This window comes from Manduca sexta, chromosome 11 (assembly GCF_014839805.1).
Source record: "Manduca sexta isolate Smith_Timp_Sample1 chromosome 11, JHU_Msex_v1.0, whole genome shotgun sequence".
NCBI lineage: Eukaryota > Metazoa > Arthropoda > Insecta > Lepidoptera > Sphingidae > Manduca > Manduca sexta.
In genome coordinates, this window is record NC_051125.1 from 794,242 (window position 1) to 821,799 (window position 27,558).

General features: G+C 32.5%; 4 protein-coding genes across 4 annotated transcripts in view; 2 read left to right on the forward strand and 2 right to left on the reverse strand.

Annotated features, from left to right (window-relative positions):
* LOC115445794 (pecanex-like protein 1) overlaps positions 1 to 2,830 on the reverse strand; it is a 32,067-nt gene extending 29,237 nt beyond the window's left edge. Inside the window, 1 exon segment of the mRNA XM_037437510.1 lies at positions 2,332 to 2,830. Coding sequence (XP_037293407.1) covers positions 2,332 to 2,484 — 153 coding nt within the window. The 5' untranslated portion in view covers positions 2,485 to 2,830.
* A 118-nt stretch (positions 2,831 to 2,948) lies between these two features.
* On the forward strand, positions 2,949 to 11,849 carry LOC115447194 (mitochondrial 2-oxodicarboxylate carrier). Its single transcript, XM_037437512.1, has 4 exons — positions 2,949 to 3,429; positions 5,999 to 6,271; positions 7,376 to 7,557; positions 10,826 to 11,849. The coding sequence occupies exons 1-4, from the start codon at positions 3,088 to 3,090 to the stop codon at positions 10,950 to 10,952; spliced, it is 924 nt and encodes a 307-aa protein (XP_037293409.1). The 5' UTR covers positions 2,949 to 3,087; the 3' UTR covers positions 10,953 to 11,849.
* A 514-nt stretch (positions 11,850 to 12,363) lies between these two features.
* LOC115447193 lies at positions 12,364 to 14,991 on the forward strand. The gene is made up of 3 exons (XM_030174175.2): positions 12,364 to 12,590; positions 12,836 to 13,306; positions 13,672 to 14,991. Exons 2-3 carry the CDS (start codon positions 12,840 to 12,842, stop codon positions 14,495 to 14,497), a joined length of 1,293 nt encoding a protein of 430 aa, XP_030030035.1. The 5' UTR covers positions 12,364 to 12,590; positions 12,836 to 12,839; the 3' UTR covers positions 14,498 to 14,991.
* A 114-nt stretch (positions 14,992 to 15,105) lies between these two features.
* On the reverse strand, positions 15,106 to 27,255 carry LOC115447195 (ecdysteroid-regulated 16 kDa protein-like). The gene is made up of 4 exons (XM_030174177.2): positions 27,066 to 27,255; positions 17,751 to 17,864; positions 16,271 to 16,389; positions 15,106 to 15,644 (listed from the first exon to the last, which is right to left on the reverse strand). The coding sequence occupies exons 1-4, from the start codon at positions 27,130 to 27,132 to the stop codon at positions 15,507 to 15,509; spliced, it is 438 nt and encodes a 145-aa protein (XP_030030037.1). The 5' UTR covers positions 27,133 to 27,255; the 3' UTR covers positions 15,106 to 15,506.
* Positions 27,256 to 27,558: the final 303 nt, after the last annotated feature.

Genomic DNA, 27,558 nt, shown 5'->3' on the forward strand with positions numbered 1-27,558 from the left:
ACATTGTGCCTCAAAATTCTGTTCAGATGACAGTGCATTTAACATGTGTTGACTATTACAACTTTCTATAGAAACACGCAAGTGTTTTCACGTCAACGCGCGTTTTTACATAGCAATTACAGACATCTCAGCGATTAACATTCATCATTACTTAGTCAAGTTTTAAAGCTGGCCATGAACATCTTACTAACATTATGTTATTTCTAATAATATTATTAATTCAAAAGTTTGTGAATTTGTTTGACAGAAGTAACCACTGAAACTCCAGAATGAATTTGCCCCAAAGATAGGCCATATTGTAGTTCAACATAGACTACATTTCTGTCTCAGATAGTTATACAGGAGTTATTCAGCAGAAAGCATACTTACCTGAAACTGAGAAACATATAAACATGTAAACATTGATAACTGTGCATGCACTAATGAAATTTCCTTTTAATATGAATGTAGCAATTTATTTATGCATATTGCAGAGGGAATTTTAAATGATGGATATAATAAAATAAGGGCTAATATTTAAAGATTAAAAAAGTTGTTAAAATGATATATTTTTTTTTATATCCAACAAAATCATCGTCATCATCAGCTGCAGGATGTCTACTGTTGACCACGGGCCTCCCCCAAAGTTTTACAGATCAACCCATTGGAAGCGGTCCACATCCAGCAACTTCCTTTTATGAGGGAACAAATGCAACCAGCAACTTTTACAAGGTCTTTTGTCCACCTCGTGGGTGGACTTCCGACGCTGCACTTGCAAGTTTATGGCCTCCATTCCAGAACCTTCACTCACTACTGGCTATCAGTTCTGCAAGCTATGTGCCCTGCCCATTCCCACTGTAGCTTACTAATTCAATAGGTTATGTCGGTAACTTTCATTCTTCTATGGATCTCTTCATTTCTGATTCGATCACATAAAGAAACAACAAACACAGTCTCTCAGCTCAGTGAGCCCTCTCTGTACCCCGCTGAGCAACTGTGAGTTTCCTTATACGGCCCATAGATAGAGGCCACGCCTCAGTCCCATCTGTTAGAAGTGGTAACACACATCCAACAAAATAAAATGCAATATATTACTTTCAATCGGAAGATTATTATACTTCAAAGACTCCGTTTACGATCCAACGATGTACATTTATAATAAGTTAATTGCCTTGAATAATTGCTATGATTGTTCTTGTATTAATTTTTTTTATGGTATTAAATCAATTGTTTTTTCATCTTTAACATTGACTAGGTGTTACTCATAGCTATACCCATGTGAAGAACTTCTCCCAATAAAGGATCCTACTTATTGTCATGAAAAAAAATGAGGACCTTACAGAACATAGTCTATGTGGCAAATTTTATAAAAATCCATTCTATGGTTTTGGTGTGTTTAAATATAATAAATAATATAAAATCCAAAAACTCACATAAACTTAGATTTTTTATTTAAATAAGATTGGTTTCTGACATACAGATGTCATACAAAAATAATTATATTAAATGTTAATTAGCACAATGTGAAATAAAACTTTATAAAGTATGTCACATTTATTACCATATTTAAATATTATGAACACATGAGTCATGGTTATTTCCTCAAAACAGAACCTACAAGATGTTTACCAAGTGTCGCTCTTTTTTTAATTATATCTTTTGAATGACTGAATGAATATCAAATTTCATCTTCAATAAGAGAAAGCTTCAGTATAACTGAGCATTTTAACCACAATATTGTTTGTAAAAACCCTTAGCGTACTGTAAGAGTAGTTGTACTCCTACCTACCCTTTCAAGGTTGTATCTTTAGTTAAATATCTATATTCAAAGTTTAAGAAATATAAGCTTGAGTTGAATTTAAGGTATGAACTTTGCCAATAATAGAATTTTCTTTATTCAATTAAAATTGTGTAGTAAACACTTCTAATCACATTTTAGAATGCTTTGTTTGTTTATTTTAGTAATTTTTATTTAAAATTTTTCTGTATGTTCACTATAAAATATATTTAACTGATTTAAACGTTTATTGCCTCTTACTAAGAGCATTTTAAACACAATATACTAATATTTGTAGTGTAAATATCACTAATCATTTGTATGATATAAAAAACAAAGCTAAAGATAAAAACATTTGAATTTCATTAACAACAGTAAAATATTTCATACAATATAATTTCTATTGACGAGTCGGTGTGGCGCTCTCTAAGACCCCATAAGGCCATTGACCATAATGACTCAAGCATCAATTCACAACGCAAAACAACACAAAAACACTTTGACCTGATTTTGTTACTAGCTGTATAACCTACAAATGATAGAAATTCGTAGTGTCACACTAAAAATAGACTTACCAGGTACACAGAAAACGGCAAACATAGTAGGAACAGCCAAATATACAGGTGTACTGTGTTGCAAAATAAATTTTGATGGGGATCGTAAAACCATCCGCCAGTTAAAGACGCCCAAACACCCTGCCGCAGTATCTCTAGTGTTTGAGAGCCCATTTTAAATGCTATGTCCACATTTCCGCGCTCAATTCATCGTCTACCCACACTGCACTTCACAAAACTTACAAAATGATTTTTTCACATCTGCGAATTGTTTCCCTTCCTGCCATTTTGGATGTTAGCGTACGCGCGAAATTGAACTTTAACAACATGTATTTTTTATAAAACACGCGCGTTTTAATGCGTTAACACTTCAAACTTATCACTATAAATTATTTTTTCGTATAGAAGAACTCATATTTAGAAATTTTATGGATGATATTACTAATAATTTGGTCTAAATTACGCAAAATGAATTCAATATAACATTTGGAACACTTGTCACTTCATTCAGCATTCTTTTGACATTAGTGGTAAGTTGCCAATTAATTACCTAAGAAATAATAGTGATGTACGATTTTTACGATTCAGAAAACCGTCGAATGTCAAATTTCTTAGTCTATCAACACAGATTTTCTGTCACATTCTTTATTTATTTTTGTGTCAGCTGTAGGATGGATTTGTCTGGTTCCTGACCGGAATCTTTATTATTTTTACTTAAACATTGACTCGGGCCCGTAGTGTTCGTTTGTTATTTTCATTTTAAAATAAATTTCCATTATGGCTGACGTTGAGAAACTTTTGAAACAGGCCGCGATGCAAATCGGTGCTGGTGGAAGTGCAGGTTTCGTTGAAGTGTGTATTATGCATCCTTTGGACTTGGTCAAGACGAGACTGCAGTTACAAGCCAACAAGTCAGAGATAAAAAGTACAGATCCTCATTACTACAATGGGATCGTTGACTGTATGCGGAAAATGTATAGGTATGAGGGAGTGACTTCATTTTGGAAAGGAATACTGCCTCCGATTCTTGCCGAGACCCCAAAAAGGGCGGTAAAATTCGCAACATTCGAACAGTACAAAAAGTTATTTATGTTCGGTTCCAGTACTCCAACTCCTTTGGTAAGTTATATTTAAGTTATTTCATATCTTATTAAGTTTGCAATGTGTGTTGCAATTTATTGAAATTTATGTTTGTGACATCTATCATAATTATTTAATATCATAACAAATAAATTTTAATGTAGACAATTAAGTATATTCTTCATAGAGAAGAACACCTACATGTTAGTAAAAAAACATTTAAATATAATAATATCATAAATTTATGAAAACATCTACAATTTATTTGAAAAATACTAACTTAATATTTTCTGTAATCTCTATTCGTGAGATCTTGAGACAGTGTGATAATTCTTAATGCTGTTGTTATCGTGATGGAAACTAAATATAAACATGAATGATATCGCTTTTTGATAAATGCCACTGATAAGAATGTTAAACACATGTTAACACTATTTAATAATATACATATAATTGTTATGAATTCAGTTGAGATATTACACTCAAGATTTGTCTTCAGCTGTGTAAACAATTGGAATAGTTATTAATTATAGATGAGACAATAGTTTTGTTATATTTATCTCCATGCTTCACCATTATTATTAAAAAACAGTTTTTTTTTAATATCACTAACTAGCTTCCGCCCGCAGCTTCGCCCGCGTGGATTTCGGGTTTCAAAAATGGAGAAGGTGCTCAATTTGTCGGGATGTTTTTTTAATTTATGGTGGTATGCAGGTGGTCCGATTGTCCGGTCAGGGTCTGATGATGGGATCCTGGTGAAATCGAAGGAACTTTTAACCATTAAGGTTGCACACGAAATGACGGAAACTTAAAAATGGAGTAACTTCTCCCGTTTTCCCAACATTTTCCATCACTGCTATGCTCCTATTAATTGTAGCGTGATGAAAAGTATACTATAACCAGCTCAGGAGTATGAAAAATAATTGTACCAAGTTAAGTTAAAATCCGTCAAGTAGTTTTTGTTTCTATAACGGTTATACAGACAGACAGACAAAAATTTTACTTATTGCATTTTTGGCATCAGTATCGATCCCTAATCACCCCCAGTTATTTTGGAAATATATTTCATGTACAGAATTGACCTCTCTACAGATTTATTATAAGTATAGATATGCAAAAGTAGCTCAAAAATTGTCCATAACGAAAACATGCATTTTAAAGTAAAACAAAAGAAATAATATCGTGAAGCCAACCAAATAACTAATGATATATTAAATTTTGTGACTGTTCAATTTAGTCGGGTCCGCGATATCACTTTTGTTGAGTTTCAGAACGCGACATTACATTCTGTGCTCCAACGCACACTGCTTTGATGTTAGGAACACACCTACATTGCTTAGACAACAGTGAACTTTATACAACATAGCAATAAAGCTCAAATTGACTCTACGTATTAGTTAGAAAACGTTTGTATGGGAAATAGAAAAATGCTGTTTTGAGGATTTTCCCGGCAATTATTCGAATTTTTCTCACCTTTTAAACCTTCCCTAGACCTCCACGAATAATTCAAGACCAAGATAAGATAAATCCGTTCAGCCGTTCTCGAGTTTTAGCGAGACTAACGAACAGCAATTCATTTTTATATATATAGATTGTGACCCTGATAATTAGGATCACAGCCATGTTTTATCATGTTGCATGTAGAATTCTTCATTCTACAATATGGTAATCATTTATTAAACAATGTTCATAATGTAAACAAGTCCAATACAAATATAAGATACAAACTATATTATTATTATATGAGCATTGGAATATAAGTATGTATGTAAAAATTAAGATCCTATGCTCAGCAATATGTTTTGCTAACTGTATTTTTATATCCTATCTATTTGATTTTTTATAATATATGTATATATTGAAAAACATTTACATAATGTTTCTGCAAAATATTGTACTAACTTTTAATGTTTTAAATTGTTTATAATGATGATATCATTTTATTAATGATGAAAATATTGCTAAAGCTATTAATTTCAGTGCATCTCTTCTTTCAAGCTACACATTGTTTTGCAATTAACACTATTAGGTACACAATACCATAAGGATTATTTTAGTAGTATTAAATTTTCAAAAATACTTATAAATGTTTTTTTTCAAAATTATTTGTAAATCTGCATATTTCCACTTATAATTCAGCACTGTATAAGTATGGAGCAAGTGCTCAAGCTTTTTGCTTCGGGGAGGCCCTAAGATAAATGTAAAAAACAATTGGATATTATAATTCGAACAAATAACTCACTAAGTTGTTTGCGTTTCGTAAATGCGTTTTATTGGTTGATTTGTTTCCATGTGCCTAATAATATAACAGTACATATAATATTATATATGTGATATGTATGATTTATAAGTCATTTCATTACCTCAACAAACATGCAAACACATTATTATGTACATTTTTCCTTATATCAGTGACTAGCCTGAAAAAAGTTTTTTCCAGAATAAATATTTTCCGGCCTTATACTATAATAACCTTGACAATGAAAATATTTGTCCTATACAAAAAACACTGTTTTAGTGGAACTTTCGATAAAGAATAGATATGTACGCAGGCGGAGCCGTGCACATAAGCTAGATTATTAATAAACATTAACCTTTTCTTCTACAGACATTCTCCCTAGCTGGTTTGGGTGCAGGTATAACAGAAGCAATACTAGTTAACCCATTCGAAGTGGTCAAAGTTACCCTACAATCAAACAAAGCGCTCGCAAGTCAAGTGCCTAGCACATGGTCAGTAACCAGACAGATAGTCAGAGAACACGGGCTGGGTTCGAGGGGTCTCAATAAAGGGTTAACGGCGACTATAGCGAGGAATGGTGTGTTCAACATGGTCTATTTTGGATTCTACCACAGTGTTAAAGGATATGTTCCGGAGTATGAGGTAAGATAATATGATTGTCTGGAAGAGGTCGCTTTTTAGTGATAAAACCAGTTGGTTTTATCAACAATATCAAATAACAATCAATATGCAATAGTTATTGCAAATATTAAAAAAAAAAAAAACTTAATTTTATTTATTTTGCTATATGTGATCTACTTACAATAAACTGTTTTCAATCATTCATGTTGACTAGCCTTCTTAGTAACTATTAATTAAATTAAACCAATGTTTTAACTAATCACGGTTTAGCCATTTACTGTTTTTGCACTTATTAAAAAAGATACTAAACTAATAATATTACTTAATCACATTCTTAACTTGAGTAAATAATATCTTTTATAATATTTCCTAAATCTATAATTTACCCCTAACTCTTAAGATAACTAAGAGTAACTCTAAGATTTTATGTCGTAGAGTCGTTAATTATTAAGAATACTTAGTTAAACCATTAGATTCAAAGTACCTAAGTCCCAAACTACCTATACGGATATACCTTACGAAAACGGTGCTTAGAAGTAACTGAATACCTACCTAATTAATTATACTGATAAACAAGTACCAAAATAATACATCAAATAAACCATTATCATGTGTAAATATCGCAAAGGAAATATATATCGTTATAATATTATAAAACGTACATTGAACTAAACAGAAAATATTTTTGCTATCTTATTATCGGTCTTTGTAAACCCGATTTGTTCAGATAGGAAAAAATCATCAATCAAATAGAGTCATAAATATTTATGATTTGTTGTATTGCTTCTTCGTGATTGCAAACGTTGGGTATAATCAGGTTTGAGGTTGACAGAGGTTTATTTTGCGCTTTGAATAAAATACGATGGAATTGAGTTTCTTTCATGCGCAAGAGTCTGATGTGAAAAGTGTAATAAGTACATAAATTTTAAAAATCATATTCCCATCATTTTTGTTGAAAAGTATATATATTCACGATATGTCTTATATCGGAATCTAATATAACGGACCTATAATGGTCGGAGTTCAGATCGATAATTACTCGTTATAAAGAATTAATTTAGCCGATTTCGTACCATTGCAGTTACTATATATTCAAGTGCTGTAGATCAGGCATCTTGTTTCCAGGACCCAGTGCTAGAGTTTCTCCGCAAGGTGGCGATAGGTTTCACGTCTGGTGTGCTGGGCTCGTGCGTGAACATACCGTTCGACGTGGCAAAGAGTCGGATCCAAGGTCCGCAGCCGACGCCCGGAGTCGTCAAGTACAGCTCCACTACTGGTGCTATCAGTTTAGTGTACAGGGAAGAAGGGTGAGTTTACTGTGATTTAGATTTTTTATTCATGTTAAAGCTATGCCACGGTTCTTAATTTGAAGTCGCAGTATGGTATTGCTGTGATCTGTTATATTGTGGCGTTTGAAATTGGGTTTAATTAAGTACTTAGTGTATATTTTTTTGCTTTGGTTTTCCGCGTAGTTTCTTTATTCAATATTTATTTATTTCATAATCATCGTACAACAAAATTATAATTTTAATGGTGAAAAACATTACAATATCAGCAAATGTATTATTTTAATTTTGTATAGCTACGGTTATTTTCGTTTTTTTTTTTTTTATTTATACCCGGAAATATAACTCCCATTTATAGACCAAAGTTCGTTTCACTCCACATTTTAAAATATATTCTGTTTGTAAAGTAATTATAAGTATTTAACATTTTACGAATTTAACGCTACATTTTGTGGAAAACAGCGTGTTGTTGCCGGGCGCGTTGCCAACTAAGGTCGATTACACACGCTCACTATAGCCGTCTACCTTGTTGTGTTGTCGTTTATTTAAATGATGATATTTATTCCCGTTCATTGTTTACGAAGGAAACTTGCAAACTGGGGCCTTCCCAAGGCTTTTAAAAATTTTAAAACGTTTATGTACATAACTCTTATTCTTCATGGTATCAGTGTACTTAAAACAATTTAACTGTTTCAATGTATGCTGAACAAAACCAAAATAGAGTATTCAATTGCGTGCACATAAATGGGTTCGTAAATAAAAGATTATATTGTTCCGGTTTGAAGGTCGTTTTATAGCTAGTTTAATCAATTGACTTTAAGGGCCTTAATGTTATCTTATGTCAGAGCAGTGGCAATATATTATTATTATTTAAAGTTTTGTTGTATTGTTAGTTGCTTTGATGACGTGGCACATATGTGCCACGTCATCGTGGGTATATACCCAGGAGAGCTACATTGTCATCTAGTCATTTGGTTACACTTAATCTTTGTCAGTGGCGTAGCGTGGGTTAATGCTGACCTAAACAGCAAAAAAGCCCATTTGAATAAAACGAAAATTAGAGCCATATTCCCCTTCCATATTCCTCCCCAGACACAAGTTTTAAAGTTTTTTTTTACGCATCATCATTTTTATTTCATGCTGCTCTCCAAAATCTGCGACGAGGTGCCCCTAGACCGATCCCCCACCCCCTCCCCGACTTAACTACTCTACGCCTCTTATCCTTGTTATCGACTAACCGTATAGTTATGATTTGCAAATACTAAACTAAAATGAAATTAAATGTGTACGAAATTTCAATGAGAAATATGTTTTGCGCGTAGAGAGCATATTTTATGAGAATTCAGTACATTTAACATTATCACAGATATATTTGATTGGACTAGTTCCAAAATACGTTGCACTTAGCAACTGTAACGCCTTATTATAAAAAATGTATTAGCCGTCTTAAAATACATGCCCACTCATTTCAGAAATTGCATAATTATGCGCGGTATAAACCTAAAACATATTATAAACATTAACCTAACAAATGAACTTTTTGAATTTGTTAACTGGTTGTCTACATACCCAATAATCCAGAAAAAAATATTCCTTTCAATTAAGCTATCTGATTGAAAGGGATATCATTTGCCCAATATTGACCTAATGTAATAAAAAAAATGGATACAAATAACATTCCTAAAGACTCAATTAAGTCATAATGTTGTTTCTCATTAAGCATGATTTGCATTTTATAATAATGCGTTGTGAATCAATGTGTGTGCTCAATAATAATAAATATCGTATTCATCCGTTGTATACGGGAGAAATTTTCCGACACAAATTGAAATTTGGCACACAACCGCAACGATCACATCTCGCGATTCAGAGAAAAATAATGTTTTTCAGACATATCACTCTTTCTTTGTGTGCGATTGAAAAACAGGAAATAATACCTTTGTCTTTATACACAATGAAATAACGTAACTCGCGATATAGGGACTTTAAGTTAGCTGAAAATAATAACTGTCTCGCTTTTATAAACATTACTTTTTTTTTTAATAGTAAATATTTCGAAATACTGTGCTTAAATCATGTTAGTTATGTCTTGAATAGAGTATCAGGGCAGTCTACATAAAAAAGTACATACTTCGTGGAGGACAAAAGGGCACAGTGTACTAATGTAGAACGAATAGATACTAAGATACCAAGAGCTGACAGATTGCATTTGTTAAAACGATAAGTGATATCAACAATGTTTTGTTTCGTTTTCGTTTATGTACACATAGTGACAGATAGCACCTGCCGTCATTACTGTCGTCTATTTATGTATTTGTTAAGATTTACTGTATCTTACAAAAATGCGGCAATATAATCTGCCATAAACGCTGACTTACTGCCGTAGAAAAGAAATTTTGATTAATAATTCTTCTCAACTTGCCAATCTTATATGATACTATCTTTTTCTCGCGGTTTTGCCTACGTGAAGGAGTTTTCCGGGATAGAAGTCTCGCTATATATTTCCCCGAAATAGGAAGTAGCCTATAACCTTCCCAGGGTCTTAAACTATTTCCATATCAAATTTCATAAAACTAAGTTTAGTAGATTTTGAGAAAATCGATCACATATAGACAGATAGAAAAGAGGACTTTGTTTTATAATATGTATAAATATCAAATACATCTACGCTACATTTAATAGTACTTTCATATGTTATAAATTATACTATTGATACTACTAAGTGTACTATTCATAAAGTTGATTAACTAATAAAGTGGAATTATGAATGACTGGTCGTTGGCATTCCGGACAGGGCTCATCGCACACCGCTTTGCTTATTATAGAATTGCACTTTGGCCGACGCCAACGTGTATCGCGTTTGTTTTGACAACACGTGTGTGTGAAACGATTGTATAAGTGTTTGTATTGGTCATGCAATTTTAATCCATTGGGTGGTATCAATACTTGGAAAATTTATTATTTAAATTATGACTTACTAGGTTTTACCCGTGGATCCATCCGTCTTTTCTATATAAAATTCTCCGTGCATTTCCCTGCAAATTCGTGCAATTTGTTCTAGGACTTGGTCTATCCATATACGTTCATCGGAATGTATTCATCGATCTTTGCGTGATTAACAAACGTACAAACATTTTCGTGCAAAAAACAGCATTGTGTTACATTTTGATATTTACTCCTTTTAAACTATGATATGAGGGAGGGTTCAAATATATTTTATAAGCGATAACAATAATTATGATAAGTGGCAATAAATTAAAAGGTAGTAAGACACATTTTATTTTTACAGATTCCGTGCACTCTACAAAGGTTTGTTGCCCAAAGTACTGCGGTTGGGACCAGGCGGAGCCATCATGTTGGTGGTTTACGACTATGTATACCATTTCTTAGAGCAAAAGTTCGACCCTAAGCAGTAACGTGATTTGTTTCGCATCGAATAGTTACCACATTTACCGCTGCCTTAGGGTATTACTGACTTTTTTTCTGGATCTGGAATGGAATTTTGTAAAGGTAGATCCAAAATATTTTTTTGGGTAATAAATGGTCAAGACATATGATATCTTAACTGCTTTAAAAAAATTGCAGTTACAATAGTATAAAAGTCTTTATTACAAACATATTTTGTACAGATAATACCTATTTAAATAAATCGAAAATGAATAGTTTGAAAAAATGAAACTTTCAACAAAAAAACGGTATACATACAATGCAATGAAATTGTTATTGACTTGTATAATTAGTTAATGGTTTTTTAATGTACTCAGAAACACGACGAAACAAATTAAATCCAACTGGGGCGAAGTTAAATGGAATTTATTACGATAATATGCATCGCTATGTTTAGAAGAACTTATGTTTTTTGTCGGTATTAAGTATAGTGTAAAAAAAAATTCCTGCTCTACATGCTAGATTTTATTGTCATGACTAAATAAACGATTATAATTGCGTACGTATCGCGTAGTACCGATCAAATTATGTTATGTTGTGTATGAAAAATACCTAAGACAGTAGGTTTTAAATTTTTGGACAAATAAAATATTGTGCTAAAGCATTTTGTGATATGAAGTGCCTTTTGAATTTCGAATCTTGGCTTCGAATAAAAATTTAGAATAGATTAGATTTATAAGTGAAATATAGGAACATGGTTACTATTTTTTGATTTATGAAATCTTTGAACAAATATTTTGCAAATTTAAACGCATTTATAACATAGTTATGTAAGAAATTATACATATGAAATGTTAGATAATATTTTGTATTGAAGTGCAATAATATGTGAATATTATGACTTTATTTTTGGTTAATAAACTGTTGTTAACAAAAAATGATTTTTCCTGCATTAAACCCCATCTCAATAACATCTGATTCACCGGAAATCAAAATATTTTAAAGGAAATGTTGAGATAATTGAGTCATATTTAGTTTAAAATAAAATGTGACGATAATTCTTACTTCATATTAATCATTTGTAAATGCTACAAGTTGAATTTTGAATTTTAATGACTAATACTTTTGTTTCTATTTGTCTTGAGTTTTTAGGACAACGTATATATACTAAATCTTAAGTAATTGCGTTATAAATATTTTTTATACGAATAATTTGAATAAATGTTCAAATATCTCAGTACAAAAAAACCGGTAAAGAATTCAGTAATTCCGGTTTTATAGTGTCACACTATATATTTTTCGATGCTCGCCTGTTCGTAACATAAATGTGCGTACTTTAGTTTTGTGGGGTTTAATATTAATGTAATTTTTTTTACAATATATTTTATAATGTAAAAAATCTTTGAGTTAAGGGTAAAAAAAAATATATAATGTGAACATTATCATGAAAAATATTTCAACTTCAAAGTGAAATGGAACGTACTCTTGGAATGCCGAAGTTGCATCTAGCGCGTCCATGTTGTTTTGATTTCGTGAACCGAGTTAGAACTGTGCCAAAATTACAGATTATTTTGTAAACAAAACAAATGATTACATTTGAACCTCATTTGAAGCCAGTTTAAACTGAAGGCAATAATATTATGATTATCTAATCAACTTTATAACAGGTATGTAGTACTTATTCGTGTCCATTATTAATTCAAATAAAAGATCGTACTTATTTCTTTTTTTGGTCGTTTTTGGTAATATTACTAGGTTGACACATTAATTGGTTATAAAGTTACGCCATTTCAGAGTCATTATGTGAATGATAAATTATAAAAGAGTGTTAATTAGAAATCAACAAGGTGTTCGAAAAAACTGCTTTAACTATTTTCATATAAAATTACATGAACACTAACTCAATTTCCAGGAAAATGGACCACATTCAAGCACCTCCAGCCATCCCTCATCTGGTGCAAGTCTACCAGCCCCCAACAACATCGAAACAAAACCCACAAATAATCCACATCTCCCACTCAACTTCACAGGGGAAGGTCGCGTACCAACAAACAATCACTTCCGAGTCCATACATATTCCGGTAACCTCACACACTATAGGAAACGATCAGATCATGTCACAGAACCAGCTAGTTATGTCTTGCCAACAGCATTTGCATAGCATGCAGCCGTTACAGACTCAGATACCTTCACAAGTGCTGCAGGGAGCGGATATGGGGCAGTCTTTGCATGTTCTTCTACCACAAGTGCCAGTATTTAAGCAGCACATGCTTATGAATGGGGTTCAGCAGCAATATTATGGACAATATGGATATCCGAAAGAACAGTGTATTGTTACGAAATTGGAGCCTGAGGTGCAGTTGTTGGGAGAAAAACGAGTGGAGTAAGTTTAATAATTTTTCTGTGTAGTTGTTTTTTTTCTTAACTATTCTATACTCCGAGGCCTTATGAATGGCGTGATGATTAAATTCATTTCATTTTAACTGGTTTCTACTGTATGGAATAGCTGTCCTAATATTTAAATCCAATCAAATCTGTATTGCGTGGTATTTGGTACAGTTTCTAGTATTATTGTGTATTCTTTAGATCCAAAACCACCCTATACATGGGTGTATACAATTATTAAATTATCATTGTTTATTGTATGATCTTAGATTGAGAAAATTATTATTTTTATAATAAATATTATTCATTTTGTTGTAGTTGATTCACAGAGGTTATTTACGAGAAATGTGTTCCTCATTACAGATGCAAAACAGAACATGCTACACAAGTTGATGATGACAATGTCCACAGGAAAAAGCGCATGCGCAGTCAAGTACCCAACCCAAACATGTGGGCATGTAATGTGCGCAAATTAAAACATCAGAGAGGAGAGGCGTACATCAGCAGAAGGGGGAAATATGTCCCTGAAAGACGAATAAAGAATACTAAAGACTGCCTTAGAACTTGCAAGTATAAATGTAGTGAAAGAATCAGCGATGCAGATAGGGAGCATGTCTTTAAAGCATTTTATTCATTAAATGCTAATGAAAAGAAACATTTCTTACTAAACACAACAGAAAGAAATCATGTGAAACATGGTAAAGTGTCAGAAAACCACAAAAGAAAGTATATGTTCAAGTATTTTTTCCTAATTAGATCTGTAAAGCATACTGTGTGTAAGAATTTCTATTTAGGCACATTAGCAATTTCCCAGAAGCCTGTTTACAATGTCCATTTAGGGAAATCAGACATGAACATACCAAAACCAGATGGACGGGGCCTCTCGGAATCTAGTACACATTCATTACCTTCGGAAATTAAAGACAGAGTTAGGAAACACATAATGTCATTTACAACACTTGATTCGAAACCTATAAAACAGTTTTCTAAGAAAAAACAATATTTAGAGTCAAATTTAAGTATAAAACAAATGTATACAATGTATTTTAATGATTGCGGGAAGGATAATGTAGTGCCTGTTAAGGAATCTATGTACAGAAAGATTTTTAAGCAAGAATTCAATTTGCACTTTAGGAAGAATAAAGATCAACTTTGCTGTAAATGTAAAGGGTCTATTAAGAAAAAGTGATGTAATTTTTAATAAAGAAAATAAGAAACGGTTTGATGTACTTTTATAAAAAGGAAATTTCTAAATAATTTTTTAGCATGGTCAGAGTTGTTTTCAAGTGTGGGTTGCTCAAAATATGCTTTATGTATGGCTTCGATAAAAGAGCGAATGCTAAGCATGTTGTATCCAATTAGAATGTTATGTTATGGGGGCAAGGTTAGAAGTTTTGGTGTCAGTACAAGTAGAGATGCACTGTCGAACAGTGCTTTGTAATTCAGCCTTCATGGATTTTCATGGTCTTGTTTATAGGTGGGGTTGGAGCTTATTTCTTTATCTCTTATTTTATTTTTCTTTTGCCCTAAATTTCTTTTTTTGTTAACAAATTGTCCTCTAGTCAGTATTTTGATTGTATAATATTTTATTGCCTTTGTTCTATAAGTAAGCTTACGATTACACGTATAGGATATATTTCGTAAGTAAATATGAATTAAAAGATTTTTTTACGTGATGAAAAATTGTTTTTTTTATAGAAATAAAAAATACTTAGATTTGCTGAGCAAAAGTAAATACTAATTTACCTCTAAAAAAGTACACATAGGACTTGGATACAAAAATAGAAAAACATTACATAATTATTTTTAATCTTTTAATTAATAATAATAATATAAAACATCAGTACTTAATTAATTTTGGTAAGAATAAAACATCGGTAAGCGTACCGCCTGTAACTGAAATGAAGCGCAAACGCATAGATGCAAATATCAGCCAACGTAAACCACTGTGACGTTTTTTTATTTGGTTATTATTACAAAATACATAATATTATTATCTTATAAGGAACATAATATTCACAATGTCAATAAAAAGTGATCTAGCAATTGAACTAATCGATTCTAAATTTAAAAAATAATCGATACTTTCACTGGCTGATCACGCGTACTGGCTGAATCGAATGTTAAATTAATTAAATCATAGCTTGCTCACACCGCGGTACCGGTCACCAAGTAACGTAAAGCTAAATAATTAAAAATCAGTGGATTCTTGCCGGTATCAAGATACAGACGAGGTCTTCTTCGTCCTTCTTCAATTCCCATTTGACGTCTACGCTCACTTTGGGATACGACTTAAGAACAGGCAGAGTTGTCTTGTAATTTGCTACGACACCAGCCTGAAATTGTTAATAAAATTATCTGGATTATAATTCTTGATATATGTAGTGTATTATCTTTGCATTATGAATAGAATTTACATACAATGTTTCGTAGACAATGGCAATGAGTAAGTTGGTCATCTGATGGTATCTAAGGGATTACCCTGCGTCATTTAGTCTGCAGTAACTAAAATGCAACAAAGGTTTACGTAAGTATTTTACAATAGGTATTACCTATTGAAAACAGCGGCGATAGCCTAGTTGGGTGTGGAACGGACTGCCGAGATGAATGTCACCTGTGACTTTTCTAAAAAAAAATATGTGTGTATTCTTTGTGAATTTATTGCTTGCTTTAACGGTGAAGGAAAACATCGTGAGGAAATCTGCATACCATGAGAAGTTCTCTATAGAAATTTTGAGGGTGTGTGAAGTCTACCAATCCGCACTAGGCCAGCGTGGTAGACTAAGACCTAATCCATCTCAGTAGTAGAGGAGGCCCGTGTCCAGCAGTGGGACGGTATATAATACAGGGGTGATGATGATCAACTTGAAACTGAAGTAAGTCGAACAAGTCTTAAAAACGTATGTAAAGAGTAGGTAAATAATATATTTTTTAGACACAAGGTCAATGATCATAGATTTACCTTAATGGGACAGGTGAGTCCGTTGTCCTTACACGCGTCGGGCTGCGACAAGGGGAACGGCACCGGCAGACTCATGATGACGCCGTGCACCTCGGTCGTTATGGCGCTCACGTCCGTCGCTGAAAATTCATTATCATTTATTATTAATTATGTACAGATATAAAATCTATGTACTACTTAATTATATGTTTAGATATTGTCTTAATTGTTCTTCGTTTAAGAGTTAGGACTGATTATTCAATAATCAGATATTTATTGGTAGGATAACGTACAAGTCACAAACGAATTATAAGTAGTTGTCAAGTTTGGTTCACTTTTATATTCAGTCCTATTTTTATGAATAACTTTTATCTGATTCGATAAACATCGATTGAAAAGCTTTGCGTCTACTAAATAGCCTTTTCGCTTTCCGGGGTATGTAAAGGTATCACACCAACATTTTACCACCGATGTCATTTCTTGCTTGTTGGGCTATAGAACGGGAGGTCTTGGGTTCGGTTAGGCCGGACAATACTGTGTAGGTTTCAGTATAGTGCGAGGGGATATTCCAGGGGTTGAAGTAAGGCAGGCATATCGAAAAAATGAACCCTAAGACTTTCTGCAATAACTTGTAAGAGTGCGTTGCATTGACTTTTAATTGGAGAGATAAAATATAAAAGTAAGTACATATAAGAATTTAGTTTTTTTTCTTGATGTTTCCACAGACACCATCTATCGTCTGGGAAAACAGCGCGAGCATTATACTTTAAGAATCTAGTAATAAGATCAAACTTTAAGCTTTTTTCTCATTTAGGTACTGATCAACAAATGTTTGTTTTAAGTAAAAGTGCGATATTTCATAATTGTAAAATTTTACATAAACATCGAATTGGTGTCTGTTTATATCCTCGTAACAAATGTATTGAGTCATTGCTTATAATTACTTAGAGCAAGCCAGCACAAGGCCGCAAAACAAGACTTAAAGGAAGTTTAATGCTATAAACATTGAAACAATTAGATCAAGAATATCAAGATGCTGTGTGACAAAAATCTGAATACATAATAACATTCATGTTAATTACACAGCCATGTACCTACATTAAATACAAGTTTTATGTTGTACGTATAAACTGATTTCTCGGAAGAGTCCGCATCTAAGAATAATAAGGATATAAAATGGCGCCGTGAGGATCGAAGCTGTGATTAGCTTAGACGGCTTCTTTATTCATTGGAGATATGACGAAAATGGTCGGGCTACATTGTAAACATTTTTGCTTACATTTAGATCCGCTCGTCCTGGGTGCTGTGCCTTACCGAAAAATAAAGTGATAGGGCAATCAGGTTGTGGGATATGGGGGAGGTGGTGCTATCTTATTTTTAATTTTATTTGTATAAACCTACATGAATTGAAGCGTTGACAGGAAATCGCTCCATATTAATAATTTTGAATTTATTTTATTTTAATTTGAGGCTGAGGTGAGTCATTGTAGATGGCACTTACTTGGAGTGAAGTCAATACTGATGGTAACGTTGGAGTTCCTCTTCAGGACGCATTCTCTGGCATTCTCCGCGCACCCGCTAACACCCACTGACTGTACCGTGGCCAATTTTGAACCTTTAACAAAAACAATAAAGTTTCATATAGAGTGTTAATGATAATGTTGGTAAATTATTTTATAGAGTGCATCCACTTTGTATTCCATCTTATAATGTAATATATAGTAGGGGCGAGCCTATCGCCATATCAGGTACAAATTCCAGATTCGGGCAGATACTTAGTAGAAAAATATGACAGAAACGTATTAGGCCTTAGTCCGCCACGCTAGCCTAGTGCGAATTGGCAGACCTCACACACCTTTAAAATTATAGAGAATTTCCCAGATATTCAGGATTCATCACAATGTTTTTCTTCACCGTTAAAGCAAGCAATAATTCACAAAGAACACACACTTAACTTTAGAAAAATCAGAGGTGCGTGCCTTTGAATTTTGAACCTGCGGACGTTCGTCTCGACAGTCCGTTCCACTCAACTAGGCTATCGCCGCTTACGGCTACATTACTTGATTGTAATTGTAACGTCATTGTTCGGTACCTACTTTTACACGTGTAGTTACTGCGCTGTTTTGTATGAATCATTAATAATAATTTCATTGTTTTGCTCGCTACAGTTACAGAAGAGATAGGCATAAGTAATGTCACAGATCCCCAACTGAATTTCGAGTGATCTGATGGTTACAAATTGATTGTTATATTCATAAGTACATAAATAAACGTACTTAAATACACAATCGTAATTGTAGGTACATATTTGGCAGTTCAGATGTTTTTCTAATTTAAGAAGTCATGCAATTTTTAATTGATTTTAAAAAAGGAGGTTATCAATTCGACGTGTATGTTTGTTACCTCAGCACTTAGACATTTATAAACCGATTTGGAAACTTCTTTTTTTATTTGAAGGAATAATAGTTCGGGGTATATGGACCCTTAGTTACTACGCAACGAGGATTGGGGGAGACTATTTTATATGTGTTGAAAATAAATTACTCTGTCAAAAAATAGACATTTAATTTACAGAGAAACACTACCAATAAAAAAAATATAATTATAATGTCTTATAACTGATATTGCATTCCCTATAAAAAATAAATCGTTAACTGGGGCATACAGCGCGAACCTCTAACAAGTTCACAATGAGTGTCAATGGACACAGGATGTGCGTACACTGCGCCCGTGTCAGAATCATTGACCACGTTGAGAGGGCCTAAGATCTCACACTAATAATAATTTATATATATAAAAATGAATCCCTATTTCCCTTGGTCACGCCATCACGCGTGAACAGCTGGACCGATTTCACAATTTTTTTGTTGTTGTGTTTGTTATTGTCAAGAGAAAGATCTTATGTAAGAAAAAAATCAAAAAATTGCGCGGAAAATCAGAAAATTTCAGCAAACTTAACGAAAATATTAATTTTATATAACTGTCAATTGTTTGAAATAACTATCAGCGATTGACAGAATGCGCGCTGCAAATTCATAGTTAAGACGGGACAACGTCTGTCGGGTCAGCTAGTGTTTTATACTGAGGTTTTACATATTCTACGTCATAATATTCTACGTCATAGTTCATCTTGCAGAAGTAGGTAACTACTTTAAATAGGTAGTTCCAATCCTGGATTAGTAAATAGGCCGTATAGGCCGCAGCCTCTTAGAGGCGGCAGATTTCAGATGACGCTCACTCGATTTAATTAATCATTCGTTTATTCAACTTTAGTGCGTTCCATAATACAAACAAATAGAAAATTATTAAGTATTTTAGAAACTTACATACGTAAACCTACCTACATGCGGCGGAAATTAAGTGGCCTACACTCATAAAAAAATGTAAGTCAGGGTACTCCTTGCTTTTTGTAATTACATTAATTATAATTAACATTATTGTCTAGTGATGCTGCGATCTTACTTTTTTTTGCTTTGTTTCCACGTCACTGACAGTTTAAAGATTAAATGACTATAAAAAATAATTACTAGGGGCGAAGGCTCCTATAACCCGACTCCTGCCGCCTACCCTTTTGTAACTTATGTAAAATCTAGTTATGATCGATTTTAATTATCAACGATTTGCAGAACACATTCATGCACGTTATTAATACTTATAAGTTGCGTCGGGTTAGTTTTTGGAAAATATCACTCTAATTCACTAATAAGTGCTTATATGTCAGTACCAAAAGGTTTTTTATATTGTCAGCCTCAGTCATGTATATCCAATAGAGTGAGCATAGATAACTCTCACAAACTTGGACTGTGGCGTCATTACTTTGGAGCCTACAGTAGTAATTTTGCCATGTCAATATAAAACTCATTACTATAGGGACTCCATTCAATTTTAATAGGCCGGAGCAAATGTAGCGTGTCTCCTTTTTAGTCATTGCCAGTGAGCTGTAACGATTGCAAGGTTATGAACAGAAGAAAGCGATGTAATACTATGTACTAAACATCGAAGACTATAGTAAAAAAGTTAGTAATTATCGATGTGAAAGGACATTTCATCGTTCGTCGATTTGAAGTTGTCTATCTACCTATTCAATATCACTAAATAGTTATAAGCTCATATATGAATATGACATTTTTCAATGCAGCCAAGTCAACTATATAGTTCTGATACTATACTAAAAAACAAGCGATGTCGAAGCTGACAAGTATTGAAGTACTTGCATTTTCACATTTCAATTAAAAAATAATATTTGAAGAGTTTGCATCCGCGATGTCTCGTTTCATAGACAGCTCACCAACTGCTATGTCATGGTAAATGTCTGTCAGTATATCCTAGGTTTTAGGTCTATTTCCGATGCTTTAGTAGGATTAAAAGTAGCTCGACATTTAAGTATAAAATTTATAAAAAAAATAATAGTACGATTCTTCTACTTCCATTTTATTATTTGCCTCTATTTTAATACACTCACTATTTTAATGAGAATCATTACTAAATGTAAGTATGTATTTCATTTTATTTGATGACATTGTTTATAGATTATTGATTACATTGTCATTTGTCAACGGGTCACAAGTTCCATTATCGAACATTTAAATAATTATTTATCAAAAATATTTTGGTTAAGTATGTCACGACAAAGTAATAACCGATAACCGAAACAAATTATTCGTATTAACATTCCACTGTTAGTTTGTAAACAGATGAATTACTAAATCAAAAAAAATAATCAAATACTTAACATTTCTTCTGAAATTATAAAGTCTGGGCAGTAATAACTAAGGTCTGCTTACTCATAATATATCCGCTATAAATATTGAATTACACAAAAGAACTAATAAATTAAAATACGAATTAAGACATAATACCAAGGACAATCCACAATATGGAAATTTCCCGCCATAAAATCACAATTTAATCTTTCAGATGACATTCTAATAAAAAATCTACAAAATGGCTGTGTTATGTAAAATAATTTGTAATTAACTATCATTACTCTTTGTTCTCCGTTTACAGCAAAACATCCATACATAATAGTGATAACCGCTCCGTAGTAAATATAATCTAACATGGCGCGTTTATTTTTTTATAATTGTCTAAAGTATGATTACCGAGTCATTATTGTCATTATGTATCGGTAGTTTATATAATAATTGACGTTATTATGCGTGTCATACTGATTTAAAATGATTTGTGACGGAAAAATTATAAGTTATATATTATTATGTGCAAGGTTTTACTATAATATATAATTAGTTATACTTATTTAACATAAACAAAACCGTGAATATTATTGGAACTGGTACCTTGATGATTATGATTGTTAGGTAAAATTTAATCGTAGATATGACCTTATGCATATTTGTCTAATTTCTAACACATACATAGGCAAACTAAACTCCGCGTTCACAATAACAAATCGTTTATATTTACTAATGAGCAAGTTTGTCGACCTTTGTTACTTGTCGGATTGGGGGTGGTGATTGATAAGGCAATACTTGTAATTGTAACAATACTATGTATTTGATGTGAGAACAAAGTTTGGAATTCTTTCTTTTATGTAGGTGGAATAATTCATAATTGTGACGTCAGTTTAGCTATAGAAAAATCTATTGTACCTACTAATAGGTATTGACATAAATATTTATTGTGATACTTATACTGAAGTAACTTTCTAATATATCGAAAATTTATATAAAAAGGAAAAGTTTGTACGTTATGTTCTAGCGATTCCTTAAACTGCACAAAAATAAAATCAAACAAACAGGTTCCAGTTGCTAATTTAGTTTAAAACAAGCGCACTGCGTATAATTCACGCATAAATGTTACTCAGTAACTCAACATGTGTGCTGCGCAATCCGTAATATTTTATATTGTTATCAGTTATGAAAAAATATACGACTGTAAATTTCTCAAATTATATTTAATCAACGTGACTGCAACATCAACAAATCAATACTATTTATGAATGAAATAAAACGAATGACAATAACTTATGTTTTATCTTAACATGACAGACGTGACTAGAATTACAATTAGCGAAATAAACAATATTTTATCGCTCATTATCACACGAGGTTAAAAGAAAACCGTGACAGTTTCAATAATACTTTTTAACACGTCTAAGGTTCAAGTTTATCACTCTTTAAGATGATTCAACATGATTACTAATGGTCATTACAAAACAAAGACTGTTAAAATACGTTGTTCGTAGGCAAAAATTATTGTTCTGAAGGCGGGAAAATAAGTTACATCTATTAATACAGCCCTACTCGTATCATTCGAGACGCGTGTCGTTTCACAATTTTGTAAAAGCGCTAAGTTCTTCCCTATTGTAGCATTATGTTTGATTTGCATAAATTATCTTATATGTCAAACTAATCTTATTTTCGGCAACTTGAATGTGGAAGTCACAGGTTGTTTTTACAGTAGATGGAATACATTTTTTCCGAGGATTATTATAGTTTTTTTTACTTCATAATATTCCGGAACTAACAATATCTGCTAATTACTTAATTAAACTATCAATTTTTAACGGCTTAACCAACAAATAAATATTGATTATAAATTCTGCAAATAAAAATAAATTTGCAAATGAAATGAGCACGTTTCCGTATGTTTTCATCCAGTTTTTTATTTATTAGAGGAAGGTCATCAGGCCTTAGACCACTATACTAAATACTTTTTGGGTCGGATAAAACACGCATTATTTTAAGAACTATGCAATAAATTATATGTCACTATTTACAATTATAAGTTAGTACCTATAGTTTTCGTGCATTGTCCAATAAATACTTTTACTTTGTCCGGTTTTTTGTTAATTTAAATAACGGCTGAATCAACATTAACGTGACTTTTATTAGCAGCTAGAATAGTTTATGTTTTGTCCTAAAAAATGAATTAAAGGGGTTGACAAATACCGGTTGTATACAAAAAATGACATCCTCATACTTGATAATGACATATAAATTATGTTTGTTTCCTTGTTCCTAATGTCTTCCCTATTTTGTTTTTATCTCATATCGTGGCTATCTAGTTTGTCTTTATGATGTAAAATCCTACCGGATACTGCAGACTGTATTTTACAACGTAACATGTTAGAATTTGATTTACATGAGCAGAGTTTATGGAAACATAGTCTCGTTTTCGACTGCCTCGGTGGCATAGTTGTAATGCGTACGCGGTACGAATGCGACAACGGCGCAGCGCTGTGATCCTGGGTTCGAATCACAGGCCGGCCCAAAAATAATTGTGAATGCGTTTTTTAAGTTGGTGGCGCGATACCTCCGTGCTTCGGAAAGCATGTAAAGCCGTGGGTCCTACACCTGATCTCTCCGGCCAAGTCGGATGGCCGTCTCACCGGACTATCAGAGTGAAGGAACAGAGAGTGCATCTGTGGATTGCGCAAACATTTGTGCACTACAATATATCCTGCGTACTTGGGAGATCTCCGTTAAGATTGGCCAACATGGCCGACATTCGGCTAGGAGCTTATTCATTCATTCAACGTTTTCGAAGTATGGATGTATATTTTTGATAGAATCTAGATCGTAGAATTAGCTCTTAATGTCTATGTGCGACAAATTCTGTGATAGTGTTTTGTATTTTATTATATTACTAGAGAATGAGTCCATATCAACGAACGACTTGATACGTTTCTTGTCATTAATTTGTATCACAGAATTGTTAATTAAAACACTGAAATCTGACGACATATGCTACAAAGTTGGCTTTAGTTATCATGTTTTGTTGCTATTCACATTTGAACTGATGAACTTACTCTCTAATCACTAAATATTATAAAGCAACGCTCTTACCTACATTTGTTATTTCCTTTTTCATTGAGAATCAGGGACAGTCACAATATTAATTAATGACTTATTAAAATATATATTTACTAAAAATCAATCTTTGTAAATAGACAACATTCCCACTTTAAAAGTTTAATATATAGTTTTATAATATGATTAATATATGACCATAAACAAAGAAATAAAACAATCAAAATCATTTTATTTTCACCTTCCATTTGTTTCCTTCTTTCTATTTGACTCGATCTTTCGCATTCTACAAGCTAAGGTTATTGACACGCCATTTTCCAACGATTTACTTCCATTTTGACTCGCCCTCCGAGTGCTAGTACGATTAGACCTAGCCATGATCCTCCTGTTTCATTATAGAGAACGCATAATTTAACAGAATATACAAGTTTGACAAATGAATCCTTTTTATGATGTCGTTTAGAGGAAATGACGGTCCGCGTAGGGTTAGGCTTAGCGCACATCACAAATGATAGTATATCTATTTTATATATTATATAATATTATATAATATATGCCCAATTCCATATGGCATATGTAAATCCTGTTAAGATATTATTGTAAAGAAATAATATCTCAGATATTCTCAGGCGTTAAATCAGAACATAAATACACTTCCTGGAATGTTTATTAACAAAGTAGCTCGATTTACTTTCGCTCACTCTGACTGAGGCAGACATATCGCTTCGCATGTAAAAAAATATTTCTAATTGCAAGATTTAAAATAATCGTGTGAAAACACTTATGCGGAATTATGCTTTTTGCTATATATTTTCCGCTTCATAACTTGAATTTGGCATCATATTGATTTAAATAAAAGCATAATCTATCGATCGTCCATTGATTAATGTATTAAAGCAGTTCTCTGGACGTAAGTATGCGATAACCTTTAATCGATAGTGTTTGGAATTGGCACAAGCAGCCGTTTACCCTGATTTGATAATTGCGTCGTAAAATGATTTTATTGTTGTACGCAAATTTAAATTTATTGCCTCAACGATGTGCAAAACTAAAAAAAATATACCAGAATGACAAAATAGCAAGTTGATTTGTCAGTAAATAGTCACTTACAATGCATTTTTTATTCAGTCACGTCGAAATACCACGTAGTTAATTCTTTAACTTAATGAAACTTCAGATATAGTACAGTCCAAAATAATATCCAACCTATGATATTGGAACTCAATCGCAGTAATTATATCTGCCCGGTGTACACTGTCTCCAAAACAGCACTTGCTACCGACCCAATAGCGGATTTTTTATTATGTATATGGTAGCTGTCTAGTTAAGTATGTTTCTGCTAACCCTCCATCAATAAGCACAAATAAAACACACAATTTTTGCCATTGTAACATTCGCCTACAATTGGCATTCACGTTATTGTTAGCTAGTCTTTTGTATTTATGAGGAAATAAACGGTAATCAACCTAATAGGTAACAACGTTCAAATATATGTTATTTTGTCGATTATAAGGTAATGATTTGATGACACACTAATCAGAGCTTTAGTTGTACATGACTTTGTATAATTCGTAACCTTCTAGATTCGATTCAAAAATTTATGAAAACTTGCGAGCTTTATGACTTAAACATTTATTTATTTATTTTTTATTCTAGTGGTAGTTATTCGGAATTGAAACCTTTGATATGAAAGGCTCTTCGCAGCAGAATATTCATTGTCCTGCCTATCTGTTCTAGACAAAAGCGAGAACATATGTTTAAGTATAAAATATATTAAACATTAAAGCCTAATAGAGGCGATATAAAAGTTGTATTATAAATATTTGAACGATTTTTATGTAGGTAAATTTTAACTTAACATCGAGCTGTCTCTCAGATAAAGTGGCGTGACATGCCTACGTTCACACACTTTTTGTTCTTGACAACTTGCTCTAAATATGGTAACGTGTTATTTTATATTTTGAATCGAAAAATCTTTGCATTTGGATATTTTATGTGAACAAAATGTATGTAAAATATTGTATCGCAAGATTTATGAAAAATACTTCTTATAAGGTAACTGGATCTGTAGAACTCTTAATGATATGCATTATCATGACTATTTTTAGAGCGATGAATAACACAACGACGATTCCCGGTATCACGTTTTGGATTAATAGCCATAAATTGAAACTCAACAGAATCTATTGTAGTCTGACTATTGTAAAGCATATATTCTGATTATAATCTATTTATTTTTGTTATGATTTTTTTTTAATATTAAATATTGACTTATTGGCCGTTGGTTCGTTATTTCGAACAAATTCCAACGAACCTCAATTTTATTGGATAATAAAGTGAAAAAATGTGAGGCTTGGAATCAAAAGAATAATTTTAGACTCCTTCAATTAATAAGAAAAATCAGATGTATGTATATGTGGCGGAGTAACTCATAAAAATAACTTCATTGATTCGTCAAAAGAGGTGGAATAGATAACGCAATGTAAAAAAAAACTAGTTTTTTTTTTTACATAAGTTGCTATCAGTTATTTTCAGATATACAAACATGTAAAAAAATCAAAGGGAAAATAAGAAATGGTCATACGCGATTATTGTCAGAGACAAATAAACTTGATTTTTATTTTAACAACTACTTTTTCGAGAGTGCGTTTCAAATATAATACTATAGTTAAATAAATTTACAAAAATCAAAATCTTTAAAGTCTAAAATTAATAAATAAATGAATCTTTTCAATAGGGTAGTTTTTAAGAGCTCTATACAAATATGTATAAATAATCTGAGTTTGAAATTCTGTAGAAAAAGAAATGTTTTGGACATGTACTTTTAAATCCCAAACGATTAAAAAAAAACTAGATGTACGCACAATACAATAAAAGTTCGGTTTCGCCTTTTTAAATTAAGAACGCTTAAGTATAACAAACGATTCAAATTGACTTCACACAAAACATCCAAGTACATAACTACAATTAACTCGAAACAAAAGAAACACGTGAATGGAATGTGCTACCGAAGTGCAATAAATATGTGTAAAATATGAAATTACCACAATCCGTGTAGAATTTGGCCTGGGCACTAACCAGAAGCACAGTAACGGTAATGTAAAACAACATTTTGGTTTAATAAAAATGGCGCGCGCTAACGTGTGGTAACTCGCGCGTTTGATGGCGACTGACCGACGGTCTGACTATTGTTGTCGACCTCTATTAGCTTTTATGCGCAGGCGCCGGTCAAAGAGTAGGTGAGGTCAGGCGCGGATAAATGCGACATGGATCTGTTATCGGTGGTGCGTCTGATTTCGTGTTATGGAGATTGATGACCTATGTAATTATGTATCAGCATACTTTAATTACAAAGCTATTGCTCGCGAAGTATGATGACTTTAACAACCTCGAAACTTTCCATCTACCTATTTTTCCTATTTTAATTTTAAAATACAGTATAAATACATTTACGACGCTTTATAGACATTTAAAAGACAATAATATAAGAGCGATTTAAGAATTACTTTATCTGTATACTACTTTGTGCTATTCGTC